We start from the raw sequence: 14,888 nt of genomic DNA on the forward strand, positions 1-14,888 counted from the left end.
TTAGATAATAATAATAAAACCTACATAATATCGTTTAGCTAAATAATATTTAAAAAAAGCTTATATATTTATAAATTGACATTTATTAATCAAATACGATTTTATATTTTTATATATTTTTTATTAAATCTTCCGTTGTAGCCTGACAGACATAAGCCCAATGCATTACAACGGGGTAAATCTGAACCAACTGAGTAAGTCAATCAGATATAATTAACACCTACAAGTATTAATCACCAGACTGAAAATCTGGAAATCGGTGACATCTATATTAATAATCATAAATTATTATGTGTAATATAATTTATAACCAATAGATGTCACTACAGCTGGAGCTGGTTTTTTTTTAATAGCGCATTTTTTATAAATAAAAATTTGAGTGCCGCTGCCGGGGCTCGAACCCGCGACTTCAAAGTTACTAGTCTGAGACGTCATCGACGCACCAGAAGCATAATAAGTAAATGAGTTTTCTCGAGCAGTTACATAAACGAGTTAAAAATCAAAATTATATATTCTTCATCTTTTTATACAATTATTCTCCACATTTTTTTATATCTAAATTTTTGGAAGCAATAAATTCATTAATGTGATTTTTTATATATAATACATAAGTTTTTGTAAAATATTTTTTCTACCTAAAAACTGTTGCAGGGATCTAAATAGATTATAGTCGTTCGGAGCAATGTCTAAAGAATACGGCGTGTGAGAAACAAGTTCACAAGAAAATTCATTGATTTTTTTATCGTTTTCTTGGATATAAGGGCGAGCGCTGTCTTGGTATAAAAGTACCATTCTTTCGTTTATAAGGGATGGTCTTTTTATGGTCTGAGTCACAGACTGAGAAGTGTCTTTCGTAATTATCTGCCTATAATCCAATAACTCATAATGAATTATGTCCTTCATATTCCACCAAATGTATAACATTATCTTATTGGGGTGAAATCCTGTTCTCTGAGGTTGATTGGCGTCCAACCACTGCTTTTTACGTCGTGTGTTTATTTTTTATTATTTTATTATTTTCATTTTACAATCCACTTCTCATATTCAATAACAATTTGACCCAAAAATAAATCTTTCTGTTCTAGAATAATTTATTATTAGTATACCGAGATTCGCTGCGCGAGATTTTTATCATGCAATTTATGAAATACTTATATTCTGCAATTAAACATCCTTCCCGTTTTTTTAAATGTTTGTGAACTGACGTAGTCGACACGTTGAGCTTTTGTACTAGCTTTTGTTATCGTTATTCTCGGACCAGATTATATGGCAGCCCTAATATCCTCACTAACAACCCCTAAAGACCGCCCTTACGTAGATATTCAATGTCAAAATTCCTGGAACGAAAATTTTATAACCACATTTGACACTTTCTAAATTTAATAGAATCCCTGCCTATTGCATTACATATGTTTTTAACTGCTATTGTCACATATATGACCAAGTTGAAACTCATTAAGTATAATATAGCTCAACTGAGATTATTTTATTTCCACTGCCATTGTTGATTAATGGTCGAAAATATAGAAAAAAATGTATCCTGTTACTAAACAGCATCATTGATACGACTGTTGTTAATAAAAATACTTTTGAATCCAAAATGTTATTAGAAAAAATAAACAGAAAATTATTTGACAACTGCTTTTTTAAAATCGTACTTGTTTCTAAAATCATTAGTTTATACATATATACATTTTTTAAATTTGTTCCAATTCAGCTCTGTTCTCGGCGGTTACGTTCTTTATGCGTGTATTTGTATTTGTCCACTGACTTTTGAGAAAAAATAGGGTGTGTTATGATTTTATTACTGACTAATTTTTAAGGAACTCCCTTATAAACCTAGCATGAACATTGCCATCTATATAACGCTAATAAAACTGATAAAAATAGCTCTTAATACTGACCAATATGGCTTTTCCCAGTTATCTCAACTTTCCATTTTTATTTCCTACAATATGCTTACAATGTGTGCTGAGATATGATTCCCTCAAGTTGCGACAACAAGTCTACATGGGAAAGCACTTATTTAAGTTGCTTGTAGGGAATATTCAAAGCCACCTAATTACCAGCGCTTGCGTTCCCGTATTTTTGGACAACTACCTAACAATCTATCGGATAGTTCTCATCCAGGTATTCGCAGTTGGTGGACGCATTGAGGTCCAGCTATTATAGTATTCAAATTTATCTAATCGTTCTGTAAATATTTTAATATGAATTTTGTTATTATATATTGTTTTATTCTGTGCAGGAATGCATTGGTGTAAAACCGTTATTATATGCATAACAGTTTTACACCAATATGTATTTAAATGAAAACTATCTGAGAAACTGCGTTTCACACCAATACTGATAAGCAGTTTCTTCGCTTTTTGATTTTAGAGAAGAGACTTCAAACATGGTGAAAAGATTCAAAGAAACATATATATGGTCAACAAGTTTATTAAAAATAATTAAAACAACTGTCTCTAATTGCCAAACTTTGATTGCATGCATGAAGCACTAAAGTTAAAGCCAGTTTCTTACGATGCAAGAATAAAAATAATAAATATTACTTTAGGTTGTGCAACGGATTTTTTTTACATATTGAAGTCTCTATGTTTCTAATACAAACAAAGCCTTTACTTCGAAGCACATTTTATATATTATCAAAAGTGCTACTTGACACAAAAATAAATGTAGTAGTTTAGCCACAAAGCAATTTTTTTAGATTTAAAAAAATATATTTGACGATTTTATTGCCAAGACTTTTAAGTTTAATTATTACTGACAATAAATAATTTTCCCAAGATTTTATTTCTTTATATGTTAAAAACAATATGAGTAGCTAGTGAGATTTGAACTCGATACCAATGCGCTAAAACCTTATTATTGCGCTATACCGGCCACATTTATAAATAGAAAATCTTTAATTTCACACGCTAGTGTTACCAAACCAAATTTAATAGCAAATCGAGAAAAATAATTAGCATACAAAAACTATTATACGTGTTAATATTAAAATCATTTGACAGGAAATAAAAAAAATGCATAATAAAAATCAAAAGTGGATCTTATGACGAAGATTTTTTTATTTTTCGGTCAAGGTACGAGTGCCATAACTTTCGATCGGTCAATAAAATACACGAGAGAGATGACAACAAGACAAAAAAATCAAGCGTCCGGTTTGGTATCTTGTCATAATCTAAAAAAGCTACAGTCGCTATGGACATAATCAAATGCCAAAATGGCCAGTCAATTGTTAGTTTTGATAATTTATTCATAATAAAAGAGATAATCAAAACCAATGAAAAGCACAAAATTGGAATAAATATAAAATCCCAATCTCAGTCACAAAAATAAACTTAGAATAGGAAAATATTACGACTAAACAACTGTTAGTTATCAATAATTATTTTTACTTATTTTTTATTCATAAAAGATTTTTAAAAAATCTATAAATAAAGGCATTACTATAAATAAATTTAGACACGCACTCACAAACGTGGCGCGTAGTTATTTTTATTTAATAGAATATATATATATATGTACATATCTTTTTAACACTTTGTTCTCGCGAGAGAGATGAAAATATTTGTTTTATGACGCTTATCGGTTAAAAACGGGAGACGAGGACGTAACTTTTTTGGTAGTTCAATGTTGGGCTTTCGTTAATCTACGCCAATCTATTCTATACTACAACTTCAATACAGGCAAAAGATTTTTTAATATTAGATATGTCACATTTTTATTATAAGAAAATTTTAAACTCTTGTTTTAAATTAAAATTCCGGTCGTTATATTGTCGAAATTTTGACCGATTTGTAATCGCACTATATATTAGATGAAGAAGAAATTGATTTGTTTAGACTATTAGTTATTTGTTACATACACACGCTACGCGCGTGTAACATTTTATTGTGATATTCGACTTTATTTGGTTCAAAAAAGTACTAGTAGATACGAGTATATAGTACCATTTGATACTACAACAAATGGACGTAAATAAACGAAATCCCAAAATCTCAAAACAAAAGGTGTTTTGTCGTCGTCTCCTGCTTTTAACCGATAAGTGTCGCGAAACAAAAATTCATTTCTCACATAAATTAATTTCGAAGAATTTTTTTTTTCATGAAGTGATATTTTTTGGTGTGTGCGGGGGAAGGAGGGTATAAAATTTGAAGTTTTACCACAGAGCTATCAATACCTGCTAAAGGAAGGTTTGAAAAACTAAGCACTAGACTAGCGATGTCCAACGCGAGGCCCGCGGGCCGCATGCGGCCCAGTCAATGTTTTTTTGTAAAGCCCACCTTACGGCCGAGTCCATTACACATAAACGACACAAAATAAGTACTTTAAGAAAAATAAAAATTCATAAAAGTTGCCATCTTCGTCTTCAGAATGTGTACAAAAAAATGGATCTAAAAGCATTTTAATGCTGATTTTAAATACGATATCAGTTTTATTCTATCACATAAAGTTTTAAACTGATAAATGATGAAGGAAAAACTACAAGTGAAATTTTTTTTAAATTCAATTATTTTATGAGTGGTGGAAAAAATCCGATTACAATTTTAAATTTATTATACAAAGATATATAGAGAACACTATCAACATCAACACTTTTATATTACTCATCATTTTAACTTTTTTCTAGGCTGGACTGCCCCTAGAAAAATATTGTGTTCGTGTCTGATATTGTGTATGTGAAACGTTAACAAATAACACAATACAAACTAAATAAGGCTCATTATTTCCATTATGTCTGAAGCGAATGATACAAAATTTGAAGACGAATACAGTTTGAAAGTGAATTAAAAGAATCGTATTTTTTTCGTTTAAATGAAAGACAAAGCTACATGTTTAATTTGTTGTGACTACTTCAATACTAAAATCATATAATTTGAGAAGACATTATGAACAAAAACATGAAGAATGATATTTAAAAAAAATATAGTGGAGACAAACAGAAAGTGAAATTACAAATACTTTAGGTAAGTTTGACTGTAAAGCGAAATGTATTTCATAAACAAATAGTTCAATAGAACGCCATTGTTAATGCCAGCACGCGAATACCACATATATATTGTGGGAAAAAACGAAACCATTTTCGGATGGTGAAAACATTTAACCCGCCGTTGGTCGCGCGAGTGTTGCATACGCCGTTGGTCGCGCCTGAGCGAATAGCCGCCTCTCAGTTCTTTATGTTTTTAAGTTTAAATATCGAATATTTATTATTTTTTTTATTTTTGGTTTATTTTAGTGTTGTATATATAAATTAAATAAATTCTTTAAAACTTTTATTTACATAACGAAAGAAGAAAAATAAAATAATAAATATTTTAAAAGTAAAATATAATTTTTTTAGATATATGCTTAAAACTTTAAAAATAACATGAAAAATATATATTATTTTTGATCTTGATTACTTGAATACTTAGTTATGCAATCTGGACATAATGCCGATGAATGTTCTTTGCATATTGGGTTATAGCACATGTGGCATTTGATGGTGATTTTGCGATTTTTTTCCTAGGGCAAAAATTACATTTTGGACGATTCTATTCACTTGGTTCTGGGTGATGAATTATCGCAGTGTCAGGTTTCTCTCCTAAATACTGCTATATTTTTATTTGCAAACTTTGCGATAAATTTGTTTAATTTTTTTAAATTATCTAAGGAATCGAAAAAAAAATTCAAAATAGTCTTTTTATACTAAGTATCAAAAGAGTTAAATTAAATATATTTATAAAATAAATTAAAAACATAATAATAACAACAAAAAAGTAAATAATAATAAAAAGAAACTACCAAAAATAAAATTTCCAGCACGAATCTAACCCGCGTAAATAACGTTCTCTCTCGATCCTTGATATAACACAACTAATACGCAAAACCAAATGTATATCAAATTAGTAAACACGTGTTTGAGCCTGCAATATTGAAGAAAACATAATTATTGAAAAGTAGAGGGACCCGCAAGTTAATATGTTTCATACAAAAAAAATGGCATCAAAAAAACCGATAGGGTGAGCGCTGCGCCGCCGTGCGACCAACGGCGGGTTAAGAATGCAATATCGCTCTGGAGTAAAGAAATTGCTCCAGAAAAGTCAAGATTTTCAGTCAAACCAGCCTATCACATCAAACTATAGCGCGAAGGGTAACCGGACAAAAACAAAATAAATCGAAAAACTTTGACAAAACAAAACATCGAAAAACAGAACAAGTTAAATAATAGATTTATAATTAATTTTATATTGGAAACTAATTATTTGATAAGTAAATAATTCCATAAGCGATTAGTTAAAAAATATAAAAGTGATCAGTAAAATAAAATAAACGGGCTATACACATAACTAAATAATCAGTAGACATAATAAATGATCAGTTACCATGTGATCAGTTATTGTTAAAACCTGTACTCCACTAGCGAATTTTGTTACAAAAATGAATTATAGTTTAGGTTAGGTTTGGGTTTGAACAGCAAATCAAAAACCAACAATTTATTGTAATTTGTTTTAATTATTGATCATTTTATTTAAATACTGATTATTTATTTTAATAACTGATCGCATTTTTTATTTTTTAACTGGTCATTTATGTAATTATTTACTTATCAAATAATTAGATGCCTATATAAAATTAACAATAAATATATTTTTTAACTTGTTCTAAATTATCATGGTCTTGTTTTTCGCTGTTCTGTTTTGACATATTCTGTTATAAAATGTTCTATTGAAGCAGCGCGAAGAATTGATATGATTTTAAGTGAAATTTGTTCAACGATGAACATGGTTTCTAAGCAGTTTGTGTATTTCTTACTGGATTCGGATGAAACAACTGTTTTATTCGATACGAGAATAGTGAAATGAATGTGAGTGAAGAATGTCTTGATGTTATGAGTTTAAAAGATACAACTACCGGAAAAAATATAAAAGAAGCTGTTATAAATGGACTGAAATTAACTCTGGGATCTCCACAGATGGCGCAGCTTCAATGATCGGCAAGAATATTAGAGCTGCTAAATGAATTCATGAACATAGAGATGCCTAACAGAAAACACGAAATATTAGGGGCTTTTCATTTGTCATTGTTTTTTGCACATTAAAAATTGATGTGCCCAAATACTCAATATGAACCATGTGATGTCAGTTGTTGTTAAAACAATTTTTTGAAGCATCGTCAGTTTCAAGATTGTCTTTAAAAAGTGGAATCTGAATACAATGATTTAGTTTTTTACTATATTATAAATGTTATGTTTTGTATTTTCATTTTTGGTTTTGGCCCAGTAAACCACTTAGGTTGGACACCACTGCACTAGATCACAGCGCGAACTTTTACGATTTCGCGTATGAAGAAAATATATTTAACCATGCAGCGAAAAGATTACTATTTTTTTCGCTGCACAACTGAAAAGAGATTTGTTTGAAAAATCAACCATAGCATCTCACCTCCTCTGTCACAGGTCATGTTTTGTGCTTCTAAGCAATCTGCATTTTTTCTAAAATAATATTACACAATAAGATTCATTGAAATGCCAAGCGTGTCAATCACGACTCCATAAGCGTCGATTAAAATTGCAATATGCGATTTTTGTGCGGCCAGGGCCGCATCTGACATGTATTTTTTTCTCGTCATAATATAATATAATTAAATTTCGATATTTCAACTTTACAGCTTTATGTATATTCGTGATTCTATTCTAAGACAGCACTAGGTCATGATAAGATTTCTTCAGCAAATTATACATTATAAATTGTATACCTTTACAGATAGAGGATAATAAAAAATGCACAATACCCAAATAATATTAAGCTTTTTTTATAAAAAAAGTAATATTTGTTGTATGTATTTCTCTGAATAAAAAACTAAAAATAAAATATTCTGGAAGTCATAGAAAATATATTTTTTTTTTAATTTCGAGATAAAATATTTAATACATTTCAAGAATATTAAACGCTTAATAGGTGCAAAATCAAAACCCTATGGATTAATTCTGCAAAAGATCAGTCTCTTTATATGCATTTTATATACTTGAAATATAATTCAATATCCATTTTTTCAGACTGAAAATAAACCACAGTTAAACAATGCATCATAGCTATTTTTTGCACAGGCGAATATATCACATATGACACTGGACGACCTCGAAAGAAGTCTAGGTGGTTCGTCTTCACGCTGCAAATGCCACTCTATCGAAAGATTGACCTCTAACCAAAATGACTCTTACAGCCCACCGACAAAGGATACACAATGGCTACAAGCACGCAGCGCTGAAGAAGATACGAGGATCCAATCAGAGGAGAGACGAATTAATTTAGCGAGAGAACGGCGAATTAGTGATGTATAAAAGCAAGTGCCGGCCGATTGACCATGTGGTACTACGACAACAACAGCCAAACATTTCACGGTGCGGCTTCACATGGCAGTCACTTACAAATCCTAGAGAGAGTTTTTCTAATTAAAATTTAATTGCAGATGAAATTCCTAGTGTTCTTGTTCTTGGTGATCGCATCAGTCTCGGCTGATGTGTCACACATAGTCAGCGCGGATGCGTCGGCGCCAATCCTGAAACAAGCTTTGGACGTTGGAGCTGATGGATCATACCAATGGAACTACGAGACCGGCAATGGAATCGCTGCCCAAGAACAAGGATCAATTCAGAACGCCGGAAGCGTAAGAATTTAATTTCATACAGAAAAACCCAAAAACAAATTTACCAACTTGAATGCAGATCTAATTACTAATAATTACACATTGAAGCACATAAAATGATTTTTTTCATCAGGGAAAAATATTATTTAAATCCTCCATTTTTAATTATATAAAAACTATTATTACTATTTATTGATCAATTCTAATAATGATACTTATAATATATGTCTATTTATCATTAGAGTACTAAAATATGCATTATCCATAACTTGATAATATTAAACACAAATATTTTTAGAAAAAAAGTATAGAAAACGGATAACAAAAATCTATTTTATGAATTTATATAATTTAGTTGCCAAATTTTCATCCATTGTTACTTAAATCTAAAGAGGACTAAACTCCATTAAAAACACTAATTTATTTTTCAGGAGAACGAAGCTCTAGTAGCTCAAGGATCAGCCCAATGGACTGCTCCTGATGGCACTCCAATCCAGTTCACGTACGTTGCTGACGAAAATGGCTACAAACCACAAGTGAGTCTATCCTTCTTATTGCCCAAATGCAATTAAATAATATAAGCAGTAAACTAATCTAAACAATCTTTAAAGGGTGCCCATTTACCGACACCTCCTCCAGTGCCAGAAGCGATCCTCCGCGCTTTGGAATGGATCAAGGCCCATCCCTCACCAGAAGAAAAGAAATTCTAAATAACGACGACTATAAAGCACACAATTGCCATGAAATGCATTTATTTTAAAATGTATGAATTATATGTATATATTATTAAATAATAAATCCGTATGCACTAAAAATATGTATTTGTGTAAACCAGTTTTTTATAGTATTTTAAAGTTGAAGGTCAACATTTCCAATCTAAAATTGTTAAATATGCGGATATTCTTACCTTGTTCGCACAAAACATTAACTGCTTCGAGCACACGCTTGGTGTAGATGCACGGCTCGTAGTTGTCCATTTCTTGAGTTACGACGGAGCAAACTCTACAAATAAAAATGATTGTAATGAGGCGTCAAAATGCAGTGTACTAATATGATGAGAAAAAAATATAAACCTTGAAGCTCTTCCACGAATAGCTCCTGCAGTACGATCTAAAGAATCTGCATCACCTTCCTGGAGTGCCACCACACACTTGTTGACATCCTCAAGAATATGATTTTCTAAAAAAATATAAGCCATTGAATCACCATATTTTCGTCTAGACAATAATAAGATTAAACTGCACAAAACTAACCTAAGCTTTAATTTGCAATAAACATGAATTATGACATAAATTGAAAAATACTACCGCTAGTGTTTAAGAGGTAAACAAATCGCGAAGTCACAAAGCAATGAACTATGTGAATTATGTAAAGGTGCAAAATTCAACAGTACAGAACTAACGTTGGCATTCAAAATAATATTTTAATTTGTTTCTGTGTTAGATTCAACTTAAAAACTACTTAAATCCAGAAGTCATCACATGGAACACCACATTTCTTTATCAACCAAATTAATTTATATTCACTCTACCTAACGTTTATTTATGGAGATATTGTAAGCAAGTGATGTACAAATCTAACGAGCTTAAGGCATACGTAAGGTCAGACACAGGTCTTGCATTTGAAGGTGAAGGACATTTGAAATTAAATGGTTTTAAAACTATTTACGTTATAAACTTGACTAAACAAAAATAGTTTGTAAAAGGTTACTTGATTCGACTTTTTCTCTCGATATTTTTAAAACATGTTTATTAATTATTGAATCATGTCCTTCAAAGAGTGATAATAACATAGTCATACAATTCAAGAATTAAATTACCGCTGACAGCCAAGAAGTCGTCTATTGTTGTGATGTCGTCCACAGCCTCGGTGAGAAGACGGACGCCAAGTTCCCAAGCTCTGGAGAATACTTCTGCGTTTTCTTGAGCGACTCGAGAGCGAGGACGGGCGGCCAAAACACGAGCGGCGTTGATAACCTAACCGAAAAAAATATTCATATCAAATCAAAAACATCATCTTCAGATCTATATATTAAATTAATATTATAAATACATTACCTGTGGGCAGAGATTCTCGATCTGAATGGCAGCATGACGAACCATCTTCACTCCGTCTTCATTGTTGGACATGGAGCACACAAGATTTGCCACCTAATTTACAATACAAATGTTTAATTAAATTCATTATAAATACATATAAGATAACAGGCGATATTAATAACTTACTTCAACCAACTTGTTGGCGTGTTCAGTGAAAACAACGGCGTACTCTTCGACTTCTTTTTCTTGACCATTTCGAGCAGCTTCCATTAACACCAACAATGGAACGTTTGTCTCCAAGAAACTAAAAAAATACAACACAAACTATATTATTTTGTTTATAGAACATTTTTTTCAATGAGGAAAACCACTATTATCGAACGCGGTGGCTTTGGAAAATAGTTTATGCTGCAGTTATCAAAATATTTCCTTATAAATTCGACTCAAAACTACAAGGCAAAACAGAGCTCATATGAAAAAAATTATACTGGGTCATGAAGTCATTTTGACGATAACTAGCATTGAGTCACAAATAATGACAAGCTGCTTGGTGTATTTCTCACGCTGTCAAAAGTTAAAAGATGTGAAATTTTCATTCCCACACAAAATTGAGACGGATGTAACATATTTTCTGAGTTCAAACTACAGTTTTAGCAACGATTTTTGGGTCTTAGTGCGTGTCCAGAAGATATTTCAATATTTTAAAATCCATTCTACTGAATTGAAGAGTTTCCACCTAATCTTCAATTGGAAGAGAATAATCGATAATAATAAGTTGAATAAATGTTAAAAGGCAATTTTTAATAGAATAGTATAACAGAACTCTATAAATGTCTTCAAATGATGAATATAAAAAAATAACCACTAAAATTTCTTTACTTGGTGGACAGGAATGCCGTGAGAGCATCAGTGTACACATTTATTTTAAATTTAAAATATTAAACACATGCTGCTTTTTACAATTGTAGATTTATTCTTGGGTGACATTAATAGGGACATTCATAGTTCAAGTAAATATGAAAATTCATGGTTGAAAACGATTTTTGATTGAGAAAAATCGAAATATTCTAAATAATCCCATTTAGATATTATATGTTGTTTTCAAGATAGTTATTAGTTAGACTATGTTATGTTATTAGTTAGACAATTTTTTCGGTAAATATTTTATATTAATTATCTTCAATGAATATATTTTTCATCCCTTATTATGAAACAGAAATGGGAAAATTATTAACTTGAAGAAAATATTTTATTTTTACGGCTGTATCAGATGAGAGTGAGTTAGTTGTATTTCTTGAATATAACAGAGACGAAAATTATGTTGGCAAACTCGATGATCCTCTGGCTTTTTACCGACTTTCTACCACCAATGCTGCGACTATTGCATCATCAAAAAATATATTTAAGTTTATCACGTTGGGTGCGTTGAACACGGCTCCCGTGTCCATACAAAAATTATAGCCACGCGCAAAACATGGGTGCCGTGTCCAGTTACAGTGTATGTTGTATGTGACTCAAAATTATTTAGCGTTGCTAATATTGCTTATATTTAATCTGTGCGTTTAAAATACTTGAGTTTCAATTTGTACAATCTGTGGTTCGGTCATTCTGATCATCACTTACTTGCATAAAGACACACCTACACGTTAAAAACTGAATACAAATCATTATTTTAGAAAAAAAACATTCCCTTGGTTTGTATTTTATTTTTTAAATTATGTTGTGAATGTTTTTTTGGCAAGAAAATAAATTTTCAAACTTAATTTTAGTGTCTTTGTGATTTTTTGATTTTGGATCAGAAAGACTTATATATCTGCCGCTTTGAGAAGAGATAATCCATGAATTTGGGTTAACCTTCAAAACGACTGTTTCTAATCTGAGTTAGCGGCCAACGGCAATTCATATTTTTTTTTTATAAAATTCCATATTATGTACTTTATAAATTTTCTATAACTTTTATCATCAGTTATTTTGTGGTAAAAAAATTATTTTACATAAAATAAAAAATTATTTTATATAAAATAAATGTAATATTTTCCTTTTAATTTTCTGGTTTTATTTTTTCTATTTTGAGCTTAAACCATATCATGAAACAAATAACTGTTTTTTTTAACTTACTCAAAAATCAAACTTTGTACTTTTTGTAACATAGATAATTATTTATTTTATTTTTTACTATTCCAATTTTATGTAATTGGGCAAAAAATGAAAAGTAATATAAAATGTGTGTAGAGTGTAAGCCGGCCTTAAGTGCCCTTGATATTGTGATTTGACATATTTATAATTAGACAATACTTGCCTGCACCTGCTTAAGTTGCCGGAAATGAGTCAAACATAAACAAATCCTAAATTATTTTATATTTTTGTTTTTTTTTATGTATTTAAAATTTGTAAAATAGGTCAGTCTCTCATGAATGTCTTAATAATTTGTACACAATGAACGTATTAATTAAAAAAATATAAATTTTCGTCCACTTCATAGTCAACTTTTAAAAAATATATATAGGCAATGAAATCAATTCTCATTAATCGTTGAGACAAATCATCAATATTGTTACAGAACTGAAAGGTATATAAATGTAATTCATGATGCATTGGGGAAATTCGGCGAGTCATGATGGTAAGATTTGTAATAAAAAATCAAACAGACGGAAGGATATTGACGAAATATATACATTTATTGCAGTAGCTTTCAATTTACGAGGAATTTACGTAATGCTATGCATGAACATAGATCTACTGATATGCTCTTGCTTCTGCAGTTTTCGGAAACATCATGTACAGAATTTATTCCTAGTAAACTAGTACACAATAATTTACTATTTTCGTATAGCCCGATTATCAGGAGCAACAGAAATGTATCAATGTACACTTATAATACGGCATCTTCAATACACACATAATAACTATAAAACAATAATTACCTATCAGAAACATGATCGACGACGGCCTTGCGAAGCTGGCGACGAAGATCACGAGTCTTGCGGCACATTTGATCAATGGCTCTCTCGAGTCCGTCAGACTGTTCCTTGTTTCCGGCCTGGTGAGATCGATCAATTAATACAAATATATGTACATAAAAAATAATTTGTAACAAATAATATCTAAATATTATTAGGAATAATATAATTCGTAGAGATAGATAGATATAGAAGCTTCACAAAATCAATTTGTGATCATTATAGTACATACAAATACATTGTTTGGTATATAATATAGTGCTTTAGCATACATTTATGTGAGTGCATAAAAGGAGTATTCTGTGCGATCAAGAACGTGCTAAAATAGTGCTTTGTTGTTCAGTGATCAAGGCAACATTGACGTCTTAACAAAGTTTTACCGGCACTCCCGATCGAAGAGCTTGCAGCTGATGGCCCACATGAAGCAAAAGTTAAAAGAACAACAATGAAAAATCTCCACTATATCATTAGTTAGTTCTCTTTGCGATTGTAGTATTTAATAATAAAAAAAATCATTACATTAGCCATGTATTCTTGGAGAAGATCTTGAAGAGCTTGACGCACAGCGTTACATTCGGCGACAATCCTCTCGCGACGCTCGTCTCTGCAATAACAATAAGTTTAATATTTGATCTAATAAAGCATATAAAAAATAAATACCTAGTGCAAGAAGAATCAGCCATTAGAGCCGCTCCTGAAATGATCGACTCCAAGCGTTCCTCCAACGAAGGTCTTGTCCTCACTTCGCTGTACGTCAATGGCTCCATAACCATACGTTCCTGATGATCATAAATTATTGTATTTATTATATTCATTAATCAAGATGGGTTACTTTGTTAAATATTTACGAACATCGAAATCGTCCAAAGCATGAGCCAATTCTCCGGGTCCATGACGCTGATTGGACGCAGGCGGGGTACGTCCTTGGGCGACGCTAGCAATAGCACCAACGGCCGCGCATACAGCTCTCAATACATAGTCTCTGTTGGCTTTAGCGGCGGCCAATTCTGGATGACGCACGTAAACCTGAAATCATATTTTTTTATTGAATTTCTCAGAATCTGGTGTTCTCTTTTTTGAATCCATTACCATTGAGAACTTGATACAAGGAATAGTAGACGCAGAGGAATAAATAAATTTCAGACATTATTTGAAAAGATAATGTCTCATTTTTTGATATCAAAGAAGTCCTGTCATGGATTATTTGGCAAAGGCAAAACATTGCAATATTTTGGAGCAATTAAAGAAGCACTATATA

The 14,888-nt window shown here is 31.1% G+C and overlaps 2 protein-coding genes and 1 long non-coding RNA gene across 4 annotated transcripts in view; 2 read left to right on the forward strand and 1 right to left on the reverse strand.

Moving 5' to 3' along the window:
* The window catches only part of alpha-Cat (catenin alpha), a 42,842-nt gene that overhangs the window by 24,709 nt on the left and 3,245 nt on the right, over positions 1-14,888 (reverse strand). For both annotated transcript variants that reach the window (XM_088196586.1, XM_088196587.1), the window contains exons 6-14: positions 14,483-14,656; positions 14,291-14,409; positions 14,150-14,234; positions 13,595-13,710; positions 10,857-10,974; positions 10,689-10,781; positions 10,451-10,607; positions 9,705-9,810; positions 9,539-9,633 (exon numbers count right to left, since the gene is read on the reverse strand). In XM_088196586.1, the coding sequence (XP_088052712.1) occupies positions 9,539-9,633; positions 9,705-9,810; positions 10,451-10,607; positions 10,689-10,781; positions 10,857-10,974; positions 13,595-13,710; positions 14,150-14,234; positions 14,291-14,409; positions 14,483-14,656 (1,063 nt within the window). The remainder of the gene's footprint in view (positions 1-9,538; positions 9,634-9,704; positions 9,811-10,450; positions 10,608-10,688; positions 10,782-10,856; positions 10,975-13,594; positions 13,711-14,149; positions 14,235-14,290; positions 14,410-14,482; positions 14,657-14,888) is intronic.
* LOC148229986 (uncharacterized) lies at positions 995-6,650 on the forward strand. The gene is made up of 2 exons (XR_015811272.1): positions 995-5,113; positions 6,045-6,650. It is a non-coding gene; the product is annotated as an uncharacterized LOC148229986 (long non-coding RNA).
* LOC148229987 (larval cuticle protein LCP-17-like) lies at positions 8,352-9,449 on the forward strand. Its single transcript, XM_088196592.1, has 4 exons — positions 8,352-8,386; positions 8,455-8,652; positions 9,063-9,167; positions 9,243-9,449. The coding sequence occupies exons 2-4, from the start codon at positions 8,455-8,457 to the stop codon at positions 9,339-9,341; spliced, it is 402 nt and encodes a 133-aa protein (XP_088052718.1). The 5' UTR covers positions 8,352-8,386; the 3' UTR covers positions 9,342-9,449.

This window comes from Plectrocnemia conspersa, unplaced genomic scaffold (genome assembly GCF_051122295.1).
Source record: "Plectrocnemia conspersa isolate PC_06_02 unplaced genomic scaffold, ASM5112229v1 ptg000011l, whole genome shotgun sequence".
NCBI lineage: Eukaryota > Metazoa > Arthropoda > Insecta > Trichoptera > Polycentropodidae > Plectrocnemia > Plectrocnemia conspersa.